Below are 19256 nucleotides of genomic sequence, written 5' to 3'. Positions count from 1 at the left end.
TCAACGAATCATTATTATAAACATATGTAGAATAGTAAACTCGGTGCAGAATAATGTAACTTCTTAAACATCCAAAGCAAAAAAAAAAACACGATTTACACTCGAAAATGAATAATTATTTTACCATGTAATTTGGCAACCATTGTCTTACTCATGCCGTTACTAAGGTACAAAATTTTGCATGTGATGTCTTGTAACTCAATGCAAGTAGGAAGTCAGAAAATCCAATGTTGGCCAAAATAATAATCATGTAGAAACCAGCACCACCAAATCTTACTATTTATAATAATCATTGTTCTGCTTGCATTTACTTGTTTGATAGTGAGCAACTCAGACAACACTGAATGCTGACTGTAATGTAGATGAGACCCGTGAGACAATTGTCCGAGAGGCAAATTGTTGAATCTTCTTCTTAGCATCTGAAAGATAACTAAGCAATGTTATCCAGTGCCAGTTTGTCAATTTAACATATAAAGCATTGCTGGACGAAAAGGAACATTTATGTAGAAAACAGATAGAGTTCAAGTGTCTCAAGATGCGAGGTGAAGCTAGGTTAACAGGAACTACTAAGGCATGTATGTTCCATGCATATCCACATGACCACATCAATTGAAATGAAATATGTATTCCTGGCATGCAGTGCAGAAAACATTAATACAATAAATGAAAATAAACACAGAACCCACAGTTCATCCCCATAAAAAACATTATTTGAGGTATTATTTCAAGGAGTTATTCCTTTTAGCTTTCTATTTTCACACACACCACTTACATGTTCAAGCCAAAATAATTTTACCTTGTTCTTTAACCACTATCAATACAAGTGTACCACTCTTTCTACTATTTTAACGATTGATGATAACAAAAGTATCTTTGATTTGGGGTATAGGTTAGTAGGTATACTAATGATTTTTATGAAAAGACCCTGTTGAAAATAGTCCAATGAATGGATTGTATTTTGTTGCAACGTACACAAGAATGCAGTTTAAAAATCATCAATAATCATAAAATCTTACACAGGTATAGTGACATCTACACTACTTTTGAGCTAGATATAGTAACCCGATCATAGAAAATAATGATTAAGTGAGTGAAAGAAGTCATGTTAAAGCCTAGTGGTGTCCAGTGCACTACCCCATAAATTGATTGGAAAAGTCATAAATTGCCATGTGACTTGTTGTAAACAATGAAATCTAAACATGTGCTATTATATAAGTTGCCACAATATCAACTCTTCCAAATGACATATAATGTAGCATGAGAAAGTCTTCACTTGGAATTGAAAATTTCAGTGTCTCATTATTTCCAGCAATTGGCCTCACCTTAAACCAATATGCTTTGGAATATTAGAAGATACACTTTGATTACATCAATGAACTAGCATACCTTTTTCGCATTTGGTAAAACCAACAATATTTGCAATACTGAGGGTCAAACAAACTCCAACAACTAGGAGGTAATCAGCTTCAAGCCTTATGAGTGAGAATATAGCCAGCAGAATCCATGCAATTGCCTATAAAAGAATACACAAAAAATGCCGATTACCTACCAGAGCACATAATTATGCTTTATTTTCTTGGGGATGAGGAAGGATACTCATTCACTATGAGTAGTTGCAAAACTCAAATGCCAATTGCCAACTCACAAAGAACTATTTGCCATCCAGATCCAACATTTAAGATAGTTGTTCACTCTATTTTGAAAAGCAATCCCTATTTAGTATTTACATCAAAACAACATATGAACCATTTAAGTAAGCCTGACCTGGACAGATTATTCAATGTACTACCTTCTTGTTCAATTTCCCAACAAATTACCATTTTACCAAAGGATATAAAAAAAAAACACGGATATCAGCATATGTTCTAAACAGATAAATGTTTTCTTACTGTAAGATAAAGCGTCCACCAGAAAAGCCATGAATCTTTCTTGTTAATCCGGGCCAATGACTGAAGGAAAAACAAACATATGTAAGATGCAAGTATCTTTAAAGCATCTGGAATACAATCTCATGCAACTCATCAGAACATGCAAGTTGCAACTGATTAAAACAGTTAGTTCCTACCTCTTGATCAAGACATTCAAATCTCCAAACACTCTCACCCAGATCATTTATTTCATTCCACCACCTCAAACCAACTAAAATTCTCCCACTCACATTCTTGACCACCCAAAAATCAAGTGCGGCCAGAAGGACAGTCACCACAAAAATAATGACAAAGTTATCTATAAAGATGGCAGAGAGAATGTAAAATGCCAAAGCCGCAGCCTGCCAGACATAAAACATATACTTTTGAGAACAAAGAATATGGTGTCTATGAAAAGATATCCAAACACAGTGCAATAAAATAAACAGAACCTTGAAGAGAACATGAAAAAGGCAAGTGTTTGGATTACTGTAGTTTTCATCTGCAGGCTGCAAGTCGAGTACAAATTGATGAATTAATCATCTTAAGAAAAGGAACAATAATACAAGCATTAATTCCAACCAAATTAAAAGCCAAAGAAGGAACTCAATCTTATTTGAAAATAAATTATAGAAAGAATATATATATATATAAAAAGTCAGAATTTTCTTACACAAGTGTAAGTCTAAAAATTCTTTTTTATTTAACTTAAATCTAACAACACCAGATTAAGTGTAAGAATTTTTAGACTTATACTAGTGTAAGAAGATGTTCTCTAAATATATAAATCATTTTTTTCCTGCTTCATCATATTTTCAGCGGACAAAAGTTGAAATCAAATGACTTGCCACTTTAGGTGCACATTAGATGGAATTCACACAAAAATATATGTCTGGGGCACATAATTTCATTAGGCTGGGCTCAGTTTAATTTTATTATTCTTAAACATTAATGGAAAAAAAAATCTCATTGACAAAAGCAGCTGTGGATGAACAAAGAAATTGAAACAAGTAAACCATATCATATAATCATCCAAATAATGATGCACATGCGTTTAACCTAAAGGAGAAATAGAACGCAGAGAAACTAGATAAATTGATAGATTGTACGTTCACATACCTGACCGATATCCATAGCTATGACTGAGATCTTGGGAAAGATTATTCACAAAATAACAACACACTAGTAACTACAAAAAGAAAGACAAAGATAGTGCCATAACTAACAAATCCTACATATTTTTATTTTTTTTCTAAATAAGCTTTTTTTAAAAAAAAAATTGCTTATTTTTATTAACTTGTTTTAAAAAAAAAAATTTGTTTTCAAATAAATATTTGTTTTTCTTAAATTCCCTTCACTTCTCTTTTTGTACGTTTGCCATATTGCTATTGGGCCACTCACGGCTAGCCCGATTCCTATTAATCTCGAGATCATATAAAAGGGCCTCTGTTTTCCTTTCTCAGGACAACGAAGTCAAATGAGGCCATTGCTCTAAATTATGTTCGGTCTTTTCTTGGCCATTGTTTTGTGTGTCGTATTGTTATCTTAGCTAGGAATCACAAACTATAATTTATCTTGCATCGGCACGCTCACATGACATGAAAAGAGGTGAGGAATTGTATAAGTGGTGCAATTTTATCTTATAAATGATATAAAAAAAAAATGAATGTAGAAGAGGAAGGGAAATGAGAGGTTGTGGATGAAAAGATGAAGGTGGGTCATAGTCTTATCATATAACCAAAGAAGAGGTGGGCAGTTAGTTGGGTGAGGGAAACACAGTTCAAATTTCAGCCCCATACTTATTGGACTACACACAGTCACACACACAGCAACACTGTTTGAAGTCGCACTCACCTCACAAACAAGCATGGCAAGGATGGTGGCACTCCAACAGAACCAACTATCTTTCTCTCCCTTAGCTTCCTCTCTTTCTGATTTCAGTGGAACCAGACTTCAAACTCAAATTCAGGTCCTTCTCTTTATCTCCTTCTGTTTTTTGTCATCATCATATCATGACTATGATTTCATAGAATTACTATCTCTCACTCAATTTCAAATTCAATCCCACGTTGGTGTTTCTAGAGTTAGCTCCCTTAACATGTGCGTGTGCATTAAGCAGCAGGTTGTGACATGGTATTCTGTATTATATCACTTCTAGTATTGGTCCTGGTTAATTGAATGAATTATATACTTTCCACAAACTTAGAGTTAACAACTTCAAGAATTTATACATCCAAAGTTATAAATACATAAAGCATCTATTGGTCCCTAGCTCTCAACCTTCTTATTTTGGGTGCAGTTGAAAAGAAAAATATGGCAGCCAAAAGGGTCTTTTTATGTCTCGGCATCAAGCACCAAGAAAATCCTCATAATGGGAGGCACCAGGTTTATTGGAGTGTTTTTGTCTAGGCTCCTTGTCAAAGAGGGTCACCAGGTTTGACTTATCTATTTCACGTTAACAGGTCATTTGGTAGCCTTAAGTAATGTGAACCTTAACTTATGATTTTGCATGGCAGGTGACTTTATTTACAAGAGGTAAAGCGCCTATTACTCAACAATTGCCAGGTGAAGCAGATAGTGATTATGCTGATTTTTCTTCCAAGGTATGGTAATTGTAAATGTAACATTGGACTAACATGCCTGTAAGGCATGATGTGATACTTGTCATCTTTGTTACTCTCATACCTAGAGCATTTATTCTTTAGCATGTTTTATTTCCCAGATCTTGCATTTGAAAGGAGACCGGCAGGACTTTGAATTTGTAAAATCCAGTCTCTCAGCAGAGGGGTTTGATGTTGTTTATGACATAAATGGTGTGCAGATTCCTACCTTTTGACCCCTTTTGTGCTCATTGTTCACCTACAATTTTATAATATATGTTACTCTTCAGGTTCAAATCATGGTTTTTTATATATATCTCTCTTCAGATTCAAATAAGGTTTTTGCTACTGTTTCAGGACGAGAGGCAAATGAAGTTGAGCCCATATTGGATGCTCTGCCTAATCTACAACAGTAAGCTGCCTAATCTGTCTTTGACGTACTTTAAAAGTCTAATCAGCTATAAAAGAGCATTGTCATTGATCAATGCAATAATGAGTTATTTAATTAACCGAGTTTAAGAAACGAGAATGAATTTGATTAGACTTTAAAAAAGAATCACCACAGTTCTCATTCTTTATATTTAATATTCTATGCAGAAAATCGTTTTAAACAGGGATAATTTATAGAATTTTCCAATTCTTGGCTCATCAAAATAATGTTTAAAGTCTAGAAGAAACTATCAAATGTTTTGTTATGCCCTTCATTTTGGAATTTACTATTAATTTGATGACTCATACTTCAGACTTACAGATAAAGATCAATGTGAAAATCACTTTTTTGGTTTTCAAAGTAAGCCTAAGAGGAATAATAGTTAATGGTAGCGAGGGTAAGATTACTAGATTAGTCAGAATCTGTATGACAATTGTTGAATCTTTCATTTAAAAGGGGAAGATTGCTATAAGCTCAAATGTCATTCATCTTAGCTTCAGAAATGCATAAATTATAAAATTTTAATTTGTTTATAATTTTCCAAATGTCAGGTTTATTTACTGCTCTTCTGCTGGTGTCTATCTCAAATCTGATCTATTACCTCACGCTGAGGTCAGTTTACATTTTATTACGTCTATCTTCCTATAATTTCAGAAACTTGTTATGATGATACAATAGTTTGGGGCCTGTATTCATTCATATCATTTTGCTTTACAGAATTATGCTGTTTATATAATTCTTTTAATTACTAATATGGTGCATGCAAAAGATTTTTCTTTGTTGTGTAGTTCTTCTGTGGCAAGATCTTAGTTAAATATATTGCACCCATAACTGCACCAGGGGGGGAATCCCTCGGGGCATCAATAGCATGGATTTAAGTCATTAAACATGATATTGTGATTGGACTGTCTTATTTAAGCCTTTAGTTTGTTGCACTGAAGGGGGAACTGTTCAGACTTTTTTAAAATAAAATTCTCACTTTTCAATATAAAGTGGTATTATGTCCTTAATAAAACTTTTCTCACTTTCCAATATAATTAATTTCATTTTTCTCTTAACTTCCTGCTTCATTGTGATAGATTGATGCAGTGGATCCGAAGAGCAGGCACAAGGGAAAGCTTGAGACAGAGAGCTTGCTGCAGTCAAGGGATGTTAATTGGACTTCTATAAGGCCAGTCTACATCTATGGACCTTTGAACTACAACCCGGTCGAAGAGTGGTTCTTTCACAGATTGAAAGCTGGTCGCCCAATTCCTATCCCTGGCTCAGGAATACAGATAACCCAACTTGGTCATGTTAAGGTATAAAATTTGCAGTATTACTGTTCTTTAGCTGATCATATTCATTTTGCTACTAGAGTTTTGTATCATGTCTACTATGTTCCATTTGCAATTTGAGGATTTAGAAGCAGAAAAATTTTATTCAAGCTACCTTTTCTTTATGCTGTTACTTACTCAAAGAAACTTTAAATGCTTTCCAACTATAATACTTTTGTAGATTAAATAAAATATCTCCTATGAAAGATAGTAATTTATGGAATTTTGTCATTTTGACTAAAGTATGGTTCAATTATGACAGGATTTGGCAAGAGCATTTGTTCAGGTTCTTGGTAATGACAAGGCCAGCAAGCAAGTATTCAACATCGCGGGAGATAAGTATGTCACGTTTGATGGATTAGCAAGAGCATGTGCAAAGGTAAGTTGTTCATGCCATGTCATATTTGAGGACACAGAGAGTGAAGCAGAAAAATCCCTTCGTAATGTCATACATTTTTCCTTTGAGACAGGTATTTTACTATATAAATTTTTTGTTTGTTTTGGCATGTCAGGCTGGTGGGTTCCCAGAGCCAGAAATCATTCACTACAACCCCAAAGAGTTTGATTTTGGGAAAAAGAAACCATTTCCATTCCGTGATCAGGTGAAACAACCACACAAATCTGATACAATAAGAAAAGGGGAGGGGGCAAGTGTTAGTAACTTTTATAGATTATTAAAAATTGACATAGTTCATAGTCTAATGATATATTGAACCATAGGTGATATTGTTTGAGACAGCCCTTCCCCGCATAAAATCAACAAAAAGAAAATGAATGGTCTTTTTCCATTGGCGAAATGATGAGAAATTACATTCATATTTCATTTTCTTTATTGTGCAGCATTTCTTTGCATCAGTTGAGAAAGCAAAGAGCGTGCTTGGTCTTGAACCTGAATTTGACCTTGTAGAAGGTCTTGCAGACTCGTATAACCTGGACTTTGGTAGAGGAACATACCGGAAAGAGGCTGATTTTTCAACAGATGACATAATTCTTGGCAAGAGTCTTGTTAGTGTATAAACTCTTCTTTCAAAATTAAGTATTTCACATATAAATTAAAAAATGTTCCAAGTTTGCTACAACATAAAATTGTGAAATATTCATCAGCTAGCTTTTTGTTCATCAATTGAATAATAAATAAACGGTATTTCTCACATGTATCTAAGAACATATAATAAGAAAATAACAATCGTTAAACTTTTTATTAAGTATTGTAACAGGTGCATTAAATTTTATGATATCTTATAATTTTTCATAAAAAATTATTCTATACAAGTTTTCTATTATATGCCTTTGAATACAGGTTAGAAAAAGAGATAAAGAATTATTATTTTGTCTTCAATTTATTATGGTGGTGGAAAATGGATTCAAACTTGCACTCGTGCTAGATGTCTCTCAGAGCAAGTTTAATGCACAAACCTTTCCTTCTAAAATTATCTCAACTGGATTATGAAAGGGATGCCCAAGTCAGCGATAATATTCCATAGATTTATTCGTGTCAAAAATCATATTTCACTTATTTTATATCAGCTGCCATCAGCAGCAATTTTTAGTTTAATTTTATTTTTTCTACAGAAATTTTTTCTGTATATATTGTCCTTTTCTCGATGATTTTAATAATAAATGAGGTGTTAAATATATTACGTGATGTGGCAAAACGTCATTAGATCATAACACTATTTTGACTCAAATATATTTAGGTCCTAGTTAAAATATGATGAAATTAATTTAAAATTTATTATATAATAATTGTTTCATAAAACAATATCAATAAAAGAAACTAAAACTAGCAATTTACAATAAAAAAAAAGCTTTTTTATCCAAAGAAGCTAAAGCTAAAATAAAATTTCATCAAAATATAACAATAAAAAATATATTTAAGTTGATACTTTCTTTCTTCTCTCCACACGTTAACATATGTATGTTATGAATCATTGGGCTCAGGCCTAACTAGGAAGGTGATAGCCTAGACTCGTGTTCTGTAGTCACTGTACTTGCCCTCATCATTCAGAAACTCATCCATTTGTTCATCGTGGCCCTTAATGATCCACAATCCTACAGATAACTCATTCGTTTCATTTAAATCTTACAACCAACTCGTATTTATCAAATATTGACTTTAACGTTGAGTAGATATTACCATATACATATAGAATATATGCTTTTAAGAGGTACCAAAAAAATTCTTTTAACATCGAAGTAGAAATGTACATCACTAGTCACTACTCTGTCATCTTTGCCACCTCGAAGAACCCATTTCTTAAAATATACACTCCTCCAACCTGATGAAATGTGAAATATTTTATTTCATTTAATATAAGTAAATTTTTTTAATAATAATAAGTAATTAATTATGAATGAATATCTCACAGATAATTTTTCTCTCGTGGTAACTGTTAGTGTCACATCACATGCTACTAGTATTAATACGTTCATAATTTTTATTAATGGATAAAAGATAAAAGGAAAAAACTACTATAGTCTCTTCAACATCTAGTAGTAAGTAATTAAAATCATAAACTTCTCAATGAAACATTTACTGGGGTAGACTAATAATCCATTTTAAAGGACATATTAGTATGTATCCATACTTACATATTTAGCTCACGAGCTGTTTACATATAAAAGTTATGACACGTAAAATTGATTTCAATTGTTTAGATTTTTAACATTTAAATTTTGAATTCAGTTTTACATGACGGATCATGACCAAAAATTATAAGGAGAAAAAATAAATCTTGCTTTAATTTCCCTCAATCACTCCTATATCATAGAAAGATACGAGGGGGGCCATAAAGCCCCCAAAAGAAGGGAAATTAAAGAAGAAAATTCCCTGAAACTTGTCGAAATATATACTGTTCACTGCTTTATTTTGCCGGGAAAGATCAAATAAATAGTTAAAGTAATTAAAAATGAAAAAGACAAGGGAATATTCTCAGAGGAATATTTCCGGCTAGTCAAATTCTTTTGCATTCTTTCCAGTCAAATCTTTAAAACCAGAATTAGTCTTCATGAAGCCAATTTTAGTTATTCTGCTGCTCCAACATAACCTTACAATCTCACTCTCGCAAAGGAAAAACCGAAAAATAGTAGACTTTTCGGTTTTAACACAAAAACCAAACCACCCACATATCCAGATAGTTTAATGGTCGGTTGGGGCGAAAAGTTCATAAACATTATCCTCAAGAGATTTACTGATTAAATTAATGTTGTATTTCGCTTCATTATCCCAAAATCTTCCCTTAAGTGTACGATGATGTCATAATTAATTTTGAGCGTGTCTTGCTTTTGGACCAACTAACCAAACCAGAAAAAACGTCCATGCGCCGAACAATCGTTGGTCCAACGAGGGTACACTAATAGCCACGTGGCGACACCATGGCACTCCTTCAAGATAATGCTGACACATGTTCCACCATAGAAGGAGATACTGGGTGTTAGACACGCAATGGATTTTATGGACCCCACCCAAAAAAGTATACATAATTATAATTATGATTATTAATTTAAAAAGAAAATTAATGTAGGGTAATATACTTGCCACGTGGAACTAACGTCCACGTGGCGACCGCAGGAGTTGGCCCCACTGTAATTATGGACCCACTTCGCATAAGAGATTACTGTTGACTAAGAAGTAACAGTCGTTTTATACAAGGCCACGTGTCCTGTAACGGTCGACGTGCCTCACCGTCAGGTGACTTTCGTAGAGGATGGGTTCATGACCAAAAAAAAAAAAGTGGCTTAATTACGTAGGGCCAGTCGGTGATGATACCTCTTAGAGCGTGGGCGGTGGCAGTTAACCAGAAAACTAATATTTATATTTGGCTTAACACTTTACAAATCCTTTTTTTAGTTAAATAAAAAACTATCTCAATATGTCATATAAAAAAAATTATCTCAATCTATGTACTATCACCATTTAATTTAACTTGTCAGCAATGTCTTAAGTTTTTCTTTATCATATCAATTTCTTAAGTTTTACTTGCTAAATACTATTAATTGGTAGATAATAGGAAATGTTGTATACACATTTTTTATATTCTTCGAATTAGTCGACTAATGATAGTGATACTGAGAAATAAAAAATAAAAATAGAAGAAAGTAAAAGCTAAGATTAATTAATTAATTTAGGGTGTGTGAACAGTTAAGTTAATGTTAATTTTATCCGTATATGCAACTCTTAAGAAGAAACAAAAAAAATCACGATATTTAAAAATATTAAATAAAAAGCTTGTGACAATTAAAAAAATATATTAACATAGAATAAATAATTAATAATTGTAATTTTAGTAAAAAAAAATTGCTTGTTATACTTTTATAACTTTAATAATATATATACTATCAAAAAAATTAATTATTGATATTTAAAACTTCGCCTTAAATCGAGATTAACAAAGTACTAAAAAAAGAAACTGAAGAAGGTAAACAAACACATCACTTAGCTTACTGATAACATTATCCTCGTATTATTTGCTGAACTACGCGCAAATTCTAGAATCAAATCTTGAGGTATCTTGGTACGGTCTCTTTGGTTGCTTGCTTGGGGAGAAAAGTTTAAAATCAACAAAACATCTCGATTTCAAACTACTTATCCGTTCACTTGAACTTTTTTTTATTATTTTATTTTATAAACACTGCAATAATAAAATCACTCATTTGATGTCGATGTATTTTTTTTTATCAAATTATATTATTTATCATATCAATTTTTCTTTCTCTTCTTGTTTTCACACGGGTGTCTATAATTTTCCATTTTTTATCTGTCCACTTCAACTTAATCTGCTATTAAAAAAACAAGTTTTGACTTGTTAAAACAAAATTGCTTGCGTTGCGCCATAAAAATGGATAAAAATAACCGGTATGATTGAAATGTCCTCTATGAAGTTATTCGCCATATTTATTTCACTCTATATGTCCTGAAAACATTTCATATAAGGAGGTATGGCAATGTTATATATTCTTAAAAAATTCAATGTTTTGTCGGCAAGAAATCGGAGAAACATGTTTAATTACAAATAATGCTACTTTATTATATAACTAAATTAGCAAGATTGTGAATAAATTTTCTTTAAATTTATTAATACGAAGTTTTTTTATGAAGAAAAAAAAAAGTTATTGACATTAATCTAAATAAAAATATTTTTTATAAAAAATTATATATAACAAATGCGAAGACCGAAAACGACGTGTAGGTATTAACGGGGTTGATTTTGCTCTACGTACTATGTATAATGCATGAAAAGGTTGATTCTTTTATAATTTAGTTCATGAAAAAGTGAGTGATTTAAAAGGAAAAAAAACTCCCAAATGACAATTGAAATGAGAGCCCCACGTATAAAAACTTTCACCTTTTTCTATTTCAGTTTATAAATTCTATTGTATAAAAATAATACATACTTTCTAAAAAAATGGAAAAAAAATCATTAAAAAACATATCTTAAAACAAAAACAAAATTATAAACCAAATAGTAAGAGAAAACATTTTTCTAACCTTATACATTATATTTTAATAAATTTTATCAAGATTATATTATAGTTCTTCGTAACTAATTCCAACATTGAATAGATCGAAAATCTCTGATGTGAAAGGTGGACCAAAGTGATAATGTAAATTAATTTATCAAATGTTTGATTATTCAATGAAAACGATTTGGCACCGTAGATTCCAGAGATCACCTTTCCTAACCGTTGGATTGAACATTAGCAGGAACTCTCTTCAAAAGGCCGAGTCTATATAAGTCACTTCCCACCCCCAAACCATTTCCCACACTGCAACTCAAAATCACCTCTTAAACTAGTCTTTGCTTACTAAACTATTCTCTTCAGTTACTTAATCTCTTATAAAAACCTTTCTTTTGATCTTTCTCTCACTGAAACCATGGCTCCTGATATCACCACCGCTGCTGTCAATGCCACCACTGAGCAACCCAAAGCTGGTGGCGGAAGTGGCCGTGCCTTTGTTACTTTTCTTGCAGGAAACGGTGACTACATAAAGGGTGTTGTTGGTTTGGCCAAAGGGTTGAGAAAGGTTAAGAGCATCTACCCTTTGGTGGTTGCTGTCTTACCCGATGTTCCTGAAGAACATCGAAAGATTCTTAACTCCCAAGGTTGCATTGTCAGGGAGATTGAGCCTGTGTACCCACCCGAGAACCAAACCCAGTTTGCCATGGCCTATTATGTCATCAATTACTCAAAGCTACGTATTTGGGAGGTATATGTTAACCTTTTTTGTTTTTTATCATTGCATGCGTTACACCTTTTGGATGTCTGCTACAATGGAAACCTTTTTATTTTAATAATATATCTTTTTTATAATCACTTTAAATTTAACGGAATATAATTTTTTGTATTTTACCAAGTGGACACGTTTATAGCCCAAGACATGTTTCTGTACCTAAAAATTAAAGGCCCAAGATGTTATTATGCTTGATTCGTTTTCATTACTGTTCTAATTATGGCAGATATTATAATATGGGTTTGTTTATTGTGACTGAAAATTTTGCAGTTCGTGGAGTACAGCAAGATGATATACTTAGACGGTGACATTCAGGTTTTTGGAAATATCGACCATTTGTTTGATCTACCTGATAAGTACTTCTATGCGGTGATGGACTGTTTCTGCGAGAAGACTTGGAGCCACACTCCTCAGTATCAGATTGGGTACTGCCAACAATGCCCAGATAAGGTTCAGTGGCCCTCCGATTTTGGTCCCAAGCCTCCTTTGTATTTCAACGCTGGAATGTTTGTTTATGAGCCCAATCTTACCACATACCATGATCTTCTCCAAACAGTCCAAGTCACTAAGCCCACTTCCTTTGCTGAGCAGGTACATACATATGCTCACATGAAATAATAATAATAATAACGTGTGAAAGTTATATAGCGTAATTGTGAATTTGTTTTCACGTGTTGCAGGACTTTTTGAACATGTACTTCAAGGACAAATACAAGCCCATACCTAACGTGTACAACCTTGTGCTGGCCATGTTGTGGCGTCACCCTGAGAATGTAGAACTTGAAAAAGTTAAAGTGGTTCACTACTGTGCTGCGGTGAGTGTTGAACTTTTTAACTATGAATTAACTCATCAAATTATGTTAGCTTTTAAGTTGAATTGTTGATGGTGGTTTCATTTGGATGTTAGGGGTCTAAGCCTTGGAGGTTCACTGGGAAGGAGCAGAACATGGACAGAGAAGACATAAAGATTCTTGTGAAGAAGTGGTGGGACATATACGAGGATGAGACACTGGACTATAATAACAACCCTGTCAACGTTGAACGCTTCACCAAAGCGCTATTGGAGGCTGGTGGCGTTAAGTTTGTGCCAGCCCCTTCCGCTGCATAATAGGCTTTGCTTGTTATTAGATTACATCTATATACAAAGTCTAACGACAAAGTGTGTGTATCGTCATTTGCTTTTCGTTTTTGGGTCTTCTAAAGGATCAAAGTGTATGGTTTTAATTTGGATGACCTTCCTGTATAGGAAGTCACGTATCGTAATATATATACCTTTTTGATTACTAGGATTTAGAGGACCTTTTTTTTCATGAGTCCGTTACTTTGTTTTCCTTCCTCAGGGGATGTGGATATCTATAATTTTACTATAAGGGAAATTTTTTATCTACGCTGTTTCTACCCTCTTGATTTATTTATTTTTTCCCTTATTTACGTCTCCTTTTGATTTATATTACTAAAAAAAAACCCTTAAAATTACGCTGTAGTGGTGATCAGTGCGGACTGGAGTTTCTACATGCCGATTATCGGATTAATAAGGATTTTCAGTAGTGTTTATTGTTTATAGTGTTCGGTTCAATGTCGTAAAAACTAAACAATGCAATGATGCATAGTGTAATACAATTTTTTAGTTTGAACTCGTTACGTGCACTGTGGTGTGATCCTTATATATATATATATATATATAGGTCATCTTTGGTTGATATCTAATACTGACTGGTTCATGTCCCTTGAAATTGTATGGAATGCAATTGTGATCTTAGTAGCCAGCTCCCTTTCAACCAAAAAACAAGGGTCTAGCAAAGTAACCGAGAAACTTTACCCAAATTCTATAGATAGTAGGTCAATCTTTCATCTCAAAACAAAATATGAACCAACAAATATCCAGGTTGTCTTGGGATATATTATAGACTCCTTATTCAAATCTTTTGTGACTTAACTAGCCTGTAGACTTACGCCTCTTTATGACATTAAACATAACCTTCTCTAACTATCAATTGTTAATGTTTGTGACAAATAACATGACCTTCAACATTGCTCCTAACTTGAACAATAAACCGGTGCTTAATCAATAACAATGCTTACTTATGAGATTATGACTGATTAGAAATTGATATGCTATATATTTCATCAAAATGTTGTCCTCGTAATTTGGGTCCATGAAACATACAGCACTAAATGTCTACTATTTAACTCATTCAGCCTAAATGGAGCTCGTCTCTATATATCATCAGCAACACAATCTTGATAATTACTGTCTACTACAAAGACAAGTTCTGTGTTAAGACGAGTGCACCATAATAAGTAATGATACCCATTAAATTAAAACAACACAAATTTTTTTGGTAACCTATGTTTAGTTTAATAGTGTTGTGAAATTCGTTGGTTTTGAGCTGCTAGATGTTAGGCCGTGTCATGTATGCCTTTAGAAATTGTTATTTACACCGCTTTTATTTTTTTTATTCAAATCATCTATTTTTAATTTGACTCTGAAATTTAATTTTTGAAAGTTATTAAATATATTTCAAAATTAAATACTGGATGAGACAATAAAATGTGTGGTGCCAAAAGCAGTTTATCTTTTTTGGGCTCTCTTTTCTGATCCATTGCACTATAACCTAGAAGATATATTGGTTTAGTCTCTTTTTTTTATTTAGTCTTCTATTAACTAATTTACCCAAATAAAATGTAATGAAAAACCGTTGGACCGAATTATAACTTTACAACTCAGCAAATTTCTTGTTTTATTGTAGTGTTCCTATTTTATGATAATTGGGCCAAATTAGGCTTCATTTTTATGGGTTTGGTGGGTTTTTGTTGTCAGTCTTTGATTCATTGTAACTTTTTTTTATTCTTTGGTTATTTTTTGACAAAAAATTACTATTAGTTTTAATTCTTATTATTTATTTCAACATTAAAAAAAAATTTCAATTTTTATTTGTAATTTTGTAAAACTTTTGTGGGTTGGTTGGTTTTTATTCTCTATTAATATTGTTGTGTATTAAAGTCTTATAATGAATTTTATATTTAAATAGTGAGTTCCCCATAGTTTTCATAATAACTGAAAATAATTTTATGACATATTGGTTGTCTTGATAATTATGTAAAGATTTACTTCTTGTATCAATTAGTTCTACAACCTTGTAACGAGTCTTACTAAAGAAATGAAACAAAAACTATTTTACTGTACGATTTGGGGTAAAATTATAATTGAACATTTCTAACAGATATTAGAAGAGTAACCTTGTTCGAAATAAATAGTCTGATATGTCCGCGAATAGTTCTTAATTTAGGCATGACAATGGTTGTGAATCATTTCATATTTGACATCAAAGTGCACACATTAGATTTCAAACTGACTAGGAAAATTAAAAAAGAAAAGGCAAACAAATAACTGAAACTTCTCACTCCTTTGCTAGCATCTTGCAATGAATCTGAGCTCCCTCGTCATCCTTCCCTCCAAGTAATAACATGACTATGGTTACATTAATTGGATGGTTTATGGGATTGCAATTCCAGGTCAACCTTGGCATCCCTCTCATTATTTGTGATTGCTTCTTTAACTGTCACTTCAATACCCTCTTTCTTATTTACTACCTCTTTGCTCTTTCCCCATAGAACAGAATAGAGCCCCACAATTATGAGGAGAGACCCTACCGCACTACAACAAATAAACATATAAAACTCAATTATTGGTCAAAGACAGTATATATGAGAAAACACATATTTATCTAATAATAGATGAGTAGGTAAAGTCCATATGATTTCGTACGTTCCAACGAATAATTTCTCCTGAAGCAAAGCCCAACTTAAAATAGCGGTAAGGACAAGCTGCAAAGGAGTAAATACAGACACATAAAGTGGACCTTTTCTCTCAATGGCCCACGACATTAGGCAATATGCTAACCCAGTGCACAGTATTCCCTGAAACCAAAAATAGCATATAAATGTCACCATTCATGATTAATGAAAAGAAATTTATTCTTTGATGAGGTTAAATTATAGTGGTAATGTTATTCTTAGAAGCTTACATAATGAATTAAATGACAATGAAAGTAATTGAAGAAATGTATATATATTTATATATACCGCATAGAGAGCAGCGGAAAGTCTCATAGCATCGCGAAGTGACCACGCTGAGACACTATGGTCAAAACACAAGGCAATGAACACACATTGAAAGCTTGCCATGAAGCACATGCAACCGGTGCTTGTGTAAGGAGCTGGAAACTTCTTGCTTAAATCTGCCTGAAATAATGAAATGAGTGTATATAATATATCAACTCTTCTGGGTTCTAACATAAAGACACAACATAGTTAAGATAATTCACAATGATGCTTACTTGAATTATGAACCACCCTGCCCAAATAAGTGTGCTACCAATTAAGGCTAAAGGGCCTAGAAGCAAATTTGTATTGGTAGAGGAGCTGGTTCCTTCCATTTTCTCTGCATATCTCCAATGAATACTTGAGTTGCCTAAACCGATAGTTTTTCCATGATAAAACGATAGGAGAAGAGCTCCACCCACACACAAAATTGTCCCAATCACCTTTGCTTGGCCATCCATCTTCTTGATTTTCAAATTCTCTTGTCTATTAAAAAATATTAAATTAAAACATTAAATGCTACTTTCTTTTTTACCATTATTATTAAAAACTATTTAGAAAGCCTATAAGGTGACCATATTATTTTGTGCAAATAAATCATGGGTCCATTTTATTTGCTACCAACCTGAAAATGATTGCCAGGATAAAAGTAAAAGCTGGGAGCAGATTGCTCAATGCACATGCAATTGTAGCGGTTGAATATTTTAGCCCCACAAAATATAGAATCTGGTTTCCTGTAACTCTGCATTCAAGTTGAGGTGTGTGATTGATTGAAATGCTAGCATGATCACGAGTTAAAACAAGAAGATATTTCTCGATATTCACTATTTTTTTTTTCTTTTCTTTAAAAAGATATTCCCTTTTAGTGACAAATAAATAATTTAAAAAAAATGTTACTTGAGCATTTACAAACTAAAGACAAATTACAAATATAAATAACTGAATCTACAATTTTTCCCACTATTATTGTCACTTTCTTTTCATCATATAAGCGGCCATTTCCTCAGCTAACATTAAAGAATTAAAGAAAAAGGGAAATAGCACTTGAACATAAAGAATATATAGGAATACTCAAAGTTTACCCTGTTAAGGAACATAATAATATCTGAAGCATAACACGCTTTGTCATCCTGGGAAGCGTTTTCCTACGAAAAAGGGAAATAAAAAAAATTGAAGTTGACTTCTTAGTAAAAACGTGATCAAATAATGGTACAAATTTATACATTATGCATTTACTGCGAGGATAAAGGATTCTCGCATTTTCTTCCTTGACTCCTTCACCCTCTGTAGTCTTTTGTTGCGTTTTCATAAATTGAAATAAAAAGCTAATGTCAACAACGTGACAACTTCCACCGAAATTTCTAACTTAGAAGGAGACAAAAATAAACGAAACTCTCATCCTCAAATCATGCGTAACTACAACCCTACGCAGTTTCTATGACGATATATGCTTGCAAAATCTCCGTGAAACGTGTAGCACTTATGATCTTAAAGGTAGAAAGTTGTGGCACGTAACATGCCCAGAGATTCATAACGCGTCATACATGCATGCCATCATCATTCTACTCTCACAAAGAGTGAGAGATTGTTTTAATCAAGCTTAGAGTTTCTTCATTAACTGTGTGACCATGGTTGTTATCTTTATAACTTTTTTGTTATCATCTCATTTTTCACGCATGTTCTTTTTTATATATATAATTAAATTGCGAACAAATATCTTATATAGAATACTAATTAAAAAATTAAAATTAAAATATTTTATTAAAAATATAAAACATGTTCACTCTCATTATTTTAAATGTATTTCAACAAAAAATTACTTTTTAATAATTTTTTAACGCATGCAAAATATTTTCTTTTTGTAGATTCTCAGCATGGCAAGAAGCCTCATTCATGAAATTTTCTGTTCGAATTTCATTATCAGCTTTCAAATTTGGTTTTTCTTCTGGTTATAGGAAACATTTCAGTTTGATAGAATCCAATGAAACTAAGCGAGTATAAGAATCACTTTTTCTTTTAATTATTGTTTGTGTAACAAATGGAAAACCAGTTACTTATTGGGAAAAGGCAAAACTAGTTTTATGATAAAAGAAACTGTTTTTCATACTTGACCACTTTTTTCACAAAGCCTCTGCACTATTTTCATGGTAAAAAAAATATATGATGTTCACTTTCAAACCAAAACAAAGGGATCTACGTTGAAGCTCACAGTAGTGTTGGTTCTTCAAATCCAACTTGATCTTGAATAACAAATACAGGGTTTTGTTAACGGCCGGAGTATGATTTAAAAATGGAGAGTAAAAATTATTCATTAAAATCCATAAAAGGATATGCATTAATAATACTTTTAAATAAATAAAAAATTCACTTTTAGTTTTTTAAACCAGTATCCTTATCATCTGCAAAGACATTATTCATGCATGCATGGTGAATATGAAACAAAATAAGAGCAGAAGAGTAAAGGGTAAACATATAATACCATTCCAGCCAATAAGCAAAGGGAGCAATGGACAGAGTTGCAAAGATTTGTCGATAAGCAACAAGGATAAGAGGGTTGGTGCCAGATTCTATTGCAAGCTTTGAGGTAATGTTCATCCCTGCATAGGTCAACTGCACAAGAACCATCAAGAATAACGGAAGTAAACCGGTGGCCATTCTCTCTAAAGT

General features: G+C 32.7%; 4 protein-coding genes across 4 annotated transcripts; 2 read left to right on the top strand and 2 right to left on the bottom strand.

The window, feature by feature from the left end:
• Window positions 1-330: 330 nt before the first annotated feature.
• LOC113861083 (Golgi apparatus membrane protein-like protein ECHIDNA) lies at window positions 331-3041 on the bottom strand. Its single transcript, XM_027493693.1, has 6 exons — window positions 3027-3041; window positions 2360-2428; window positions 2066-2269; window positions 1890-1949; window positions 1387-1513; window positions 331-419 (listed from the first exon to the last, which is right to left on the bottom strand). The coding sequence occupies exons 1-6, from the start codon at window positions 3039-3041 to the stop codon at window positions 331-333; spliced, it is 564 nt and encodes a 187-aa protein (XP_027349494.1).
• A 330-nt stretch (window positions 3042-3371) lies between these two features.
• Window positions 3372-7503, top strand: LOC113863641 (chloroplast stem-loop binding protein of 41 kDa b, chloroplastic). Its single transcript, XM_027497286.1, has 10 exons — window positions 3372-3876; window positions 4207-4341; window positions 4424-4510; window positions 4630-4720; window positions 4865-4919; window positions 5489-5549; window positions 6017-6238; window positions 6516-6632; window positions 6766-6855; window positions 7094-7503. Exons 1-10 carry the CDS (start codon window positions 3775-3777, stop codon window positions 7268-7270), a joined length of 1137 nt encoding a protein of 378 aa, XP_027353087.1. The 5' UTR covers window positions 3372-3774; the 3' UTR covers window positions 7271-7503.
• Window positions 7504-12018: 4515 nt separating this feature from the next.
• On the top strand, window positions 12019-13869 carry LOC113862930 (galactinol synthase 2-like). The gene is made up of 4 exons (XM_027496238.1): window positions 12019-12461; window positions 12756-13076; window positions 13166-13300; window positions 13393-13869. Exons 1-4 carry the CDS (start codon window positions 12129-12131, stop codon window positions 13591-13593), a joined length of 990 nt encoding a protein of 329 aa, XP_027352039.1. The 5' UTR covers window positions 12019-12128; the 3' UTR covers window positions 13594-13869.
• A 2099-nt stretch (window positions 13870-15968) lies between these two features.
• Window positions 15969-19244, bottom strand: LOC113863657 (WAT1-related protein At1g09380). Its single transcript, XM_027497305.1, has 7 exons — window positions 19069-19244; window positions 17672-17734; window positions 17215-17331; window positions 16826-17075; window positions 16572-16730; window positions 16255-16406; window positions 15969-16143 (listed from the first exon to the last, which is right to left on the bottom strand). Exons 1-7 carry the CDS (start codon window positions 19242-19244, stop codon window positions 15969-15971), a joined length of 1092 nt encoding a protein of 363 aa, XP_027353106.1.
• Window positions 19245-19256: the final 12 nt, after the last annotated feature.

This window comes from Abrus precatorius, unplaced genomic scaffold (genome assembly GCF_003935025.1).
Source record: "Abrus precatorius isolate BTA unplaced genomic scaffold, Abrus_2018 Scaffold3, whole genome shotgun sequence".
NCBI classification, from domain to species: Eukaryota; Viridiplantae; Streptophyta; class Magnoliopsida; order Fabales; family Fabaceae; genus Abrus; species Abrus precatorius.
The sequence above is the reverse complement of the archived record's forward strand: the minus strand, read 5'-3'. Positions and strand labels throughout refer to the sequence as shown.

Bases quoted from the DNA above. Each gene is read 5' to 3' on its own strand.
- LOC113861083 (XM_027493693.1), bottom strand. The intron at 2,270-2,359 runs GTTCTGTTTATT...TATGTCTGGCAG, and splicing joins TTTTTCATGTTCTCTTCAAG to GCTGCGGCTTTGGCATTTTA. The intron at 1,950-2,065 runs GTAGGAACTAAC...TTTTTCCTTCAG, and splicing joins TTGAATGTCTTGATCAAGAG to TCATTGGCCCGGATTAACAA.
- LOC113863641 (XM_027497286.1), top strand. From the start codon at position 3,775: ATGGCAAGGATGGTGGCACTCCAACAGAACCAACTATCTTTCTCTCCC. The intron at 4,342-4,423 runs GTTTGACTTATC...TTTGCATGGCAG, and splicing joins TTGTCAAAGAGGGTCACCAG to GTGACTTTATTTACAAGAGG. The intron at 4,511-4,629 runs GTATGGTAATTG...TTTATTTCCCAG, and splicing joins ATGCTGATTTTTCTTCCAAG to ATCTTGCATTTGAAAGGAGA.
- LOC113862930 (XM_027496238.1), top strand. From the start codon at position 12,129: ATGGCTCCTGATATCACCACCGCTGCTGTCAATGCCACCACTGAGCAA. The intron at 12,462-12,755 runs GTATATGTTAAC...AAAATTTTGCAG, and splicing joins CAAAGCTACGTATTTGGGAG to TTCGTGGAGTACAGCAAGAT. The intron at 13,077-13,165 runs GTACATACATAT...CACGTGTTGCAG, and splicing joins CCACTTCCTTTGCTGAGCAG to GACTTTTTGAACATGTACTT.
- LOC113863657 (XM_027497305.1), bottom strand. From the start codon at position 19,244: ATGGCCACCGGTTTACTTCCGTTATTCTTGATGGTTCTTGTGCAGTTG. The intron at 16,731-16,825 runs GTAAGCATCATT...TCATTATTTCAG, and splicing joins CAGGGTGGTTCATAATTCAA to GCAGATTTAAGCAAGAAGTT. The intron at 16,144-16,254 runs GTACGAAATCAT...TATTTGTTGTAG, and splicing joins GAGAAATTATTCGTTGGAAC to TGCGGTAGGGTCTCTCCTCA.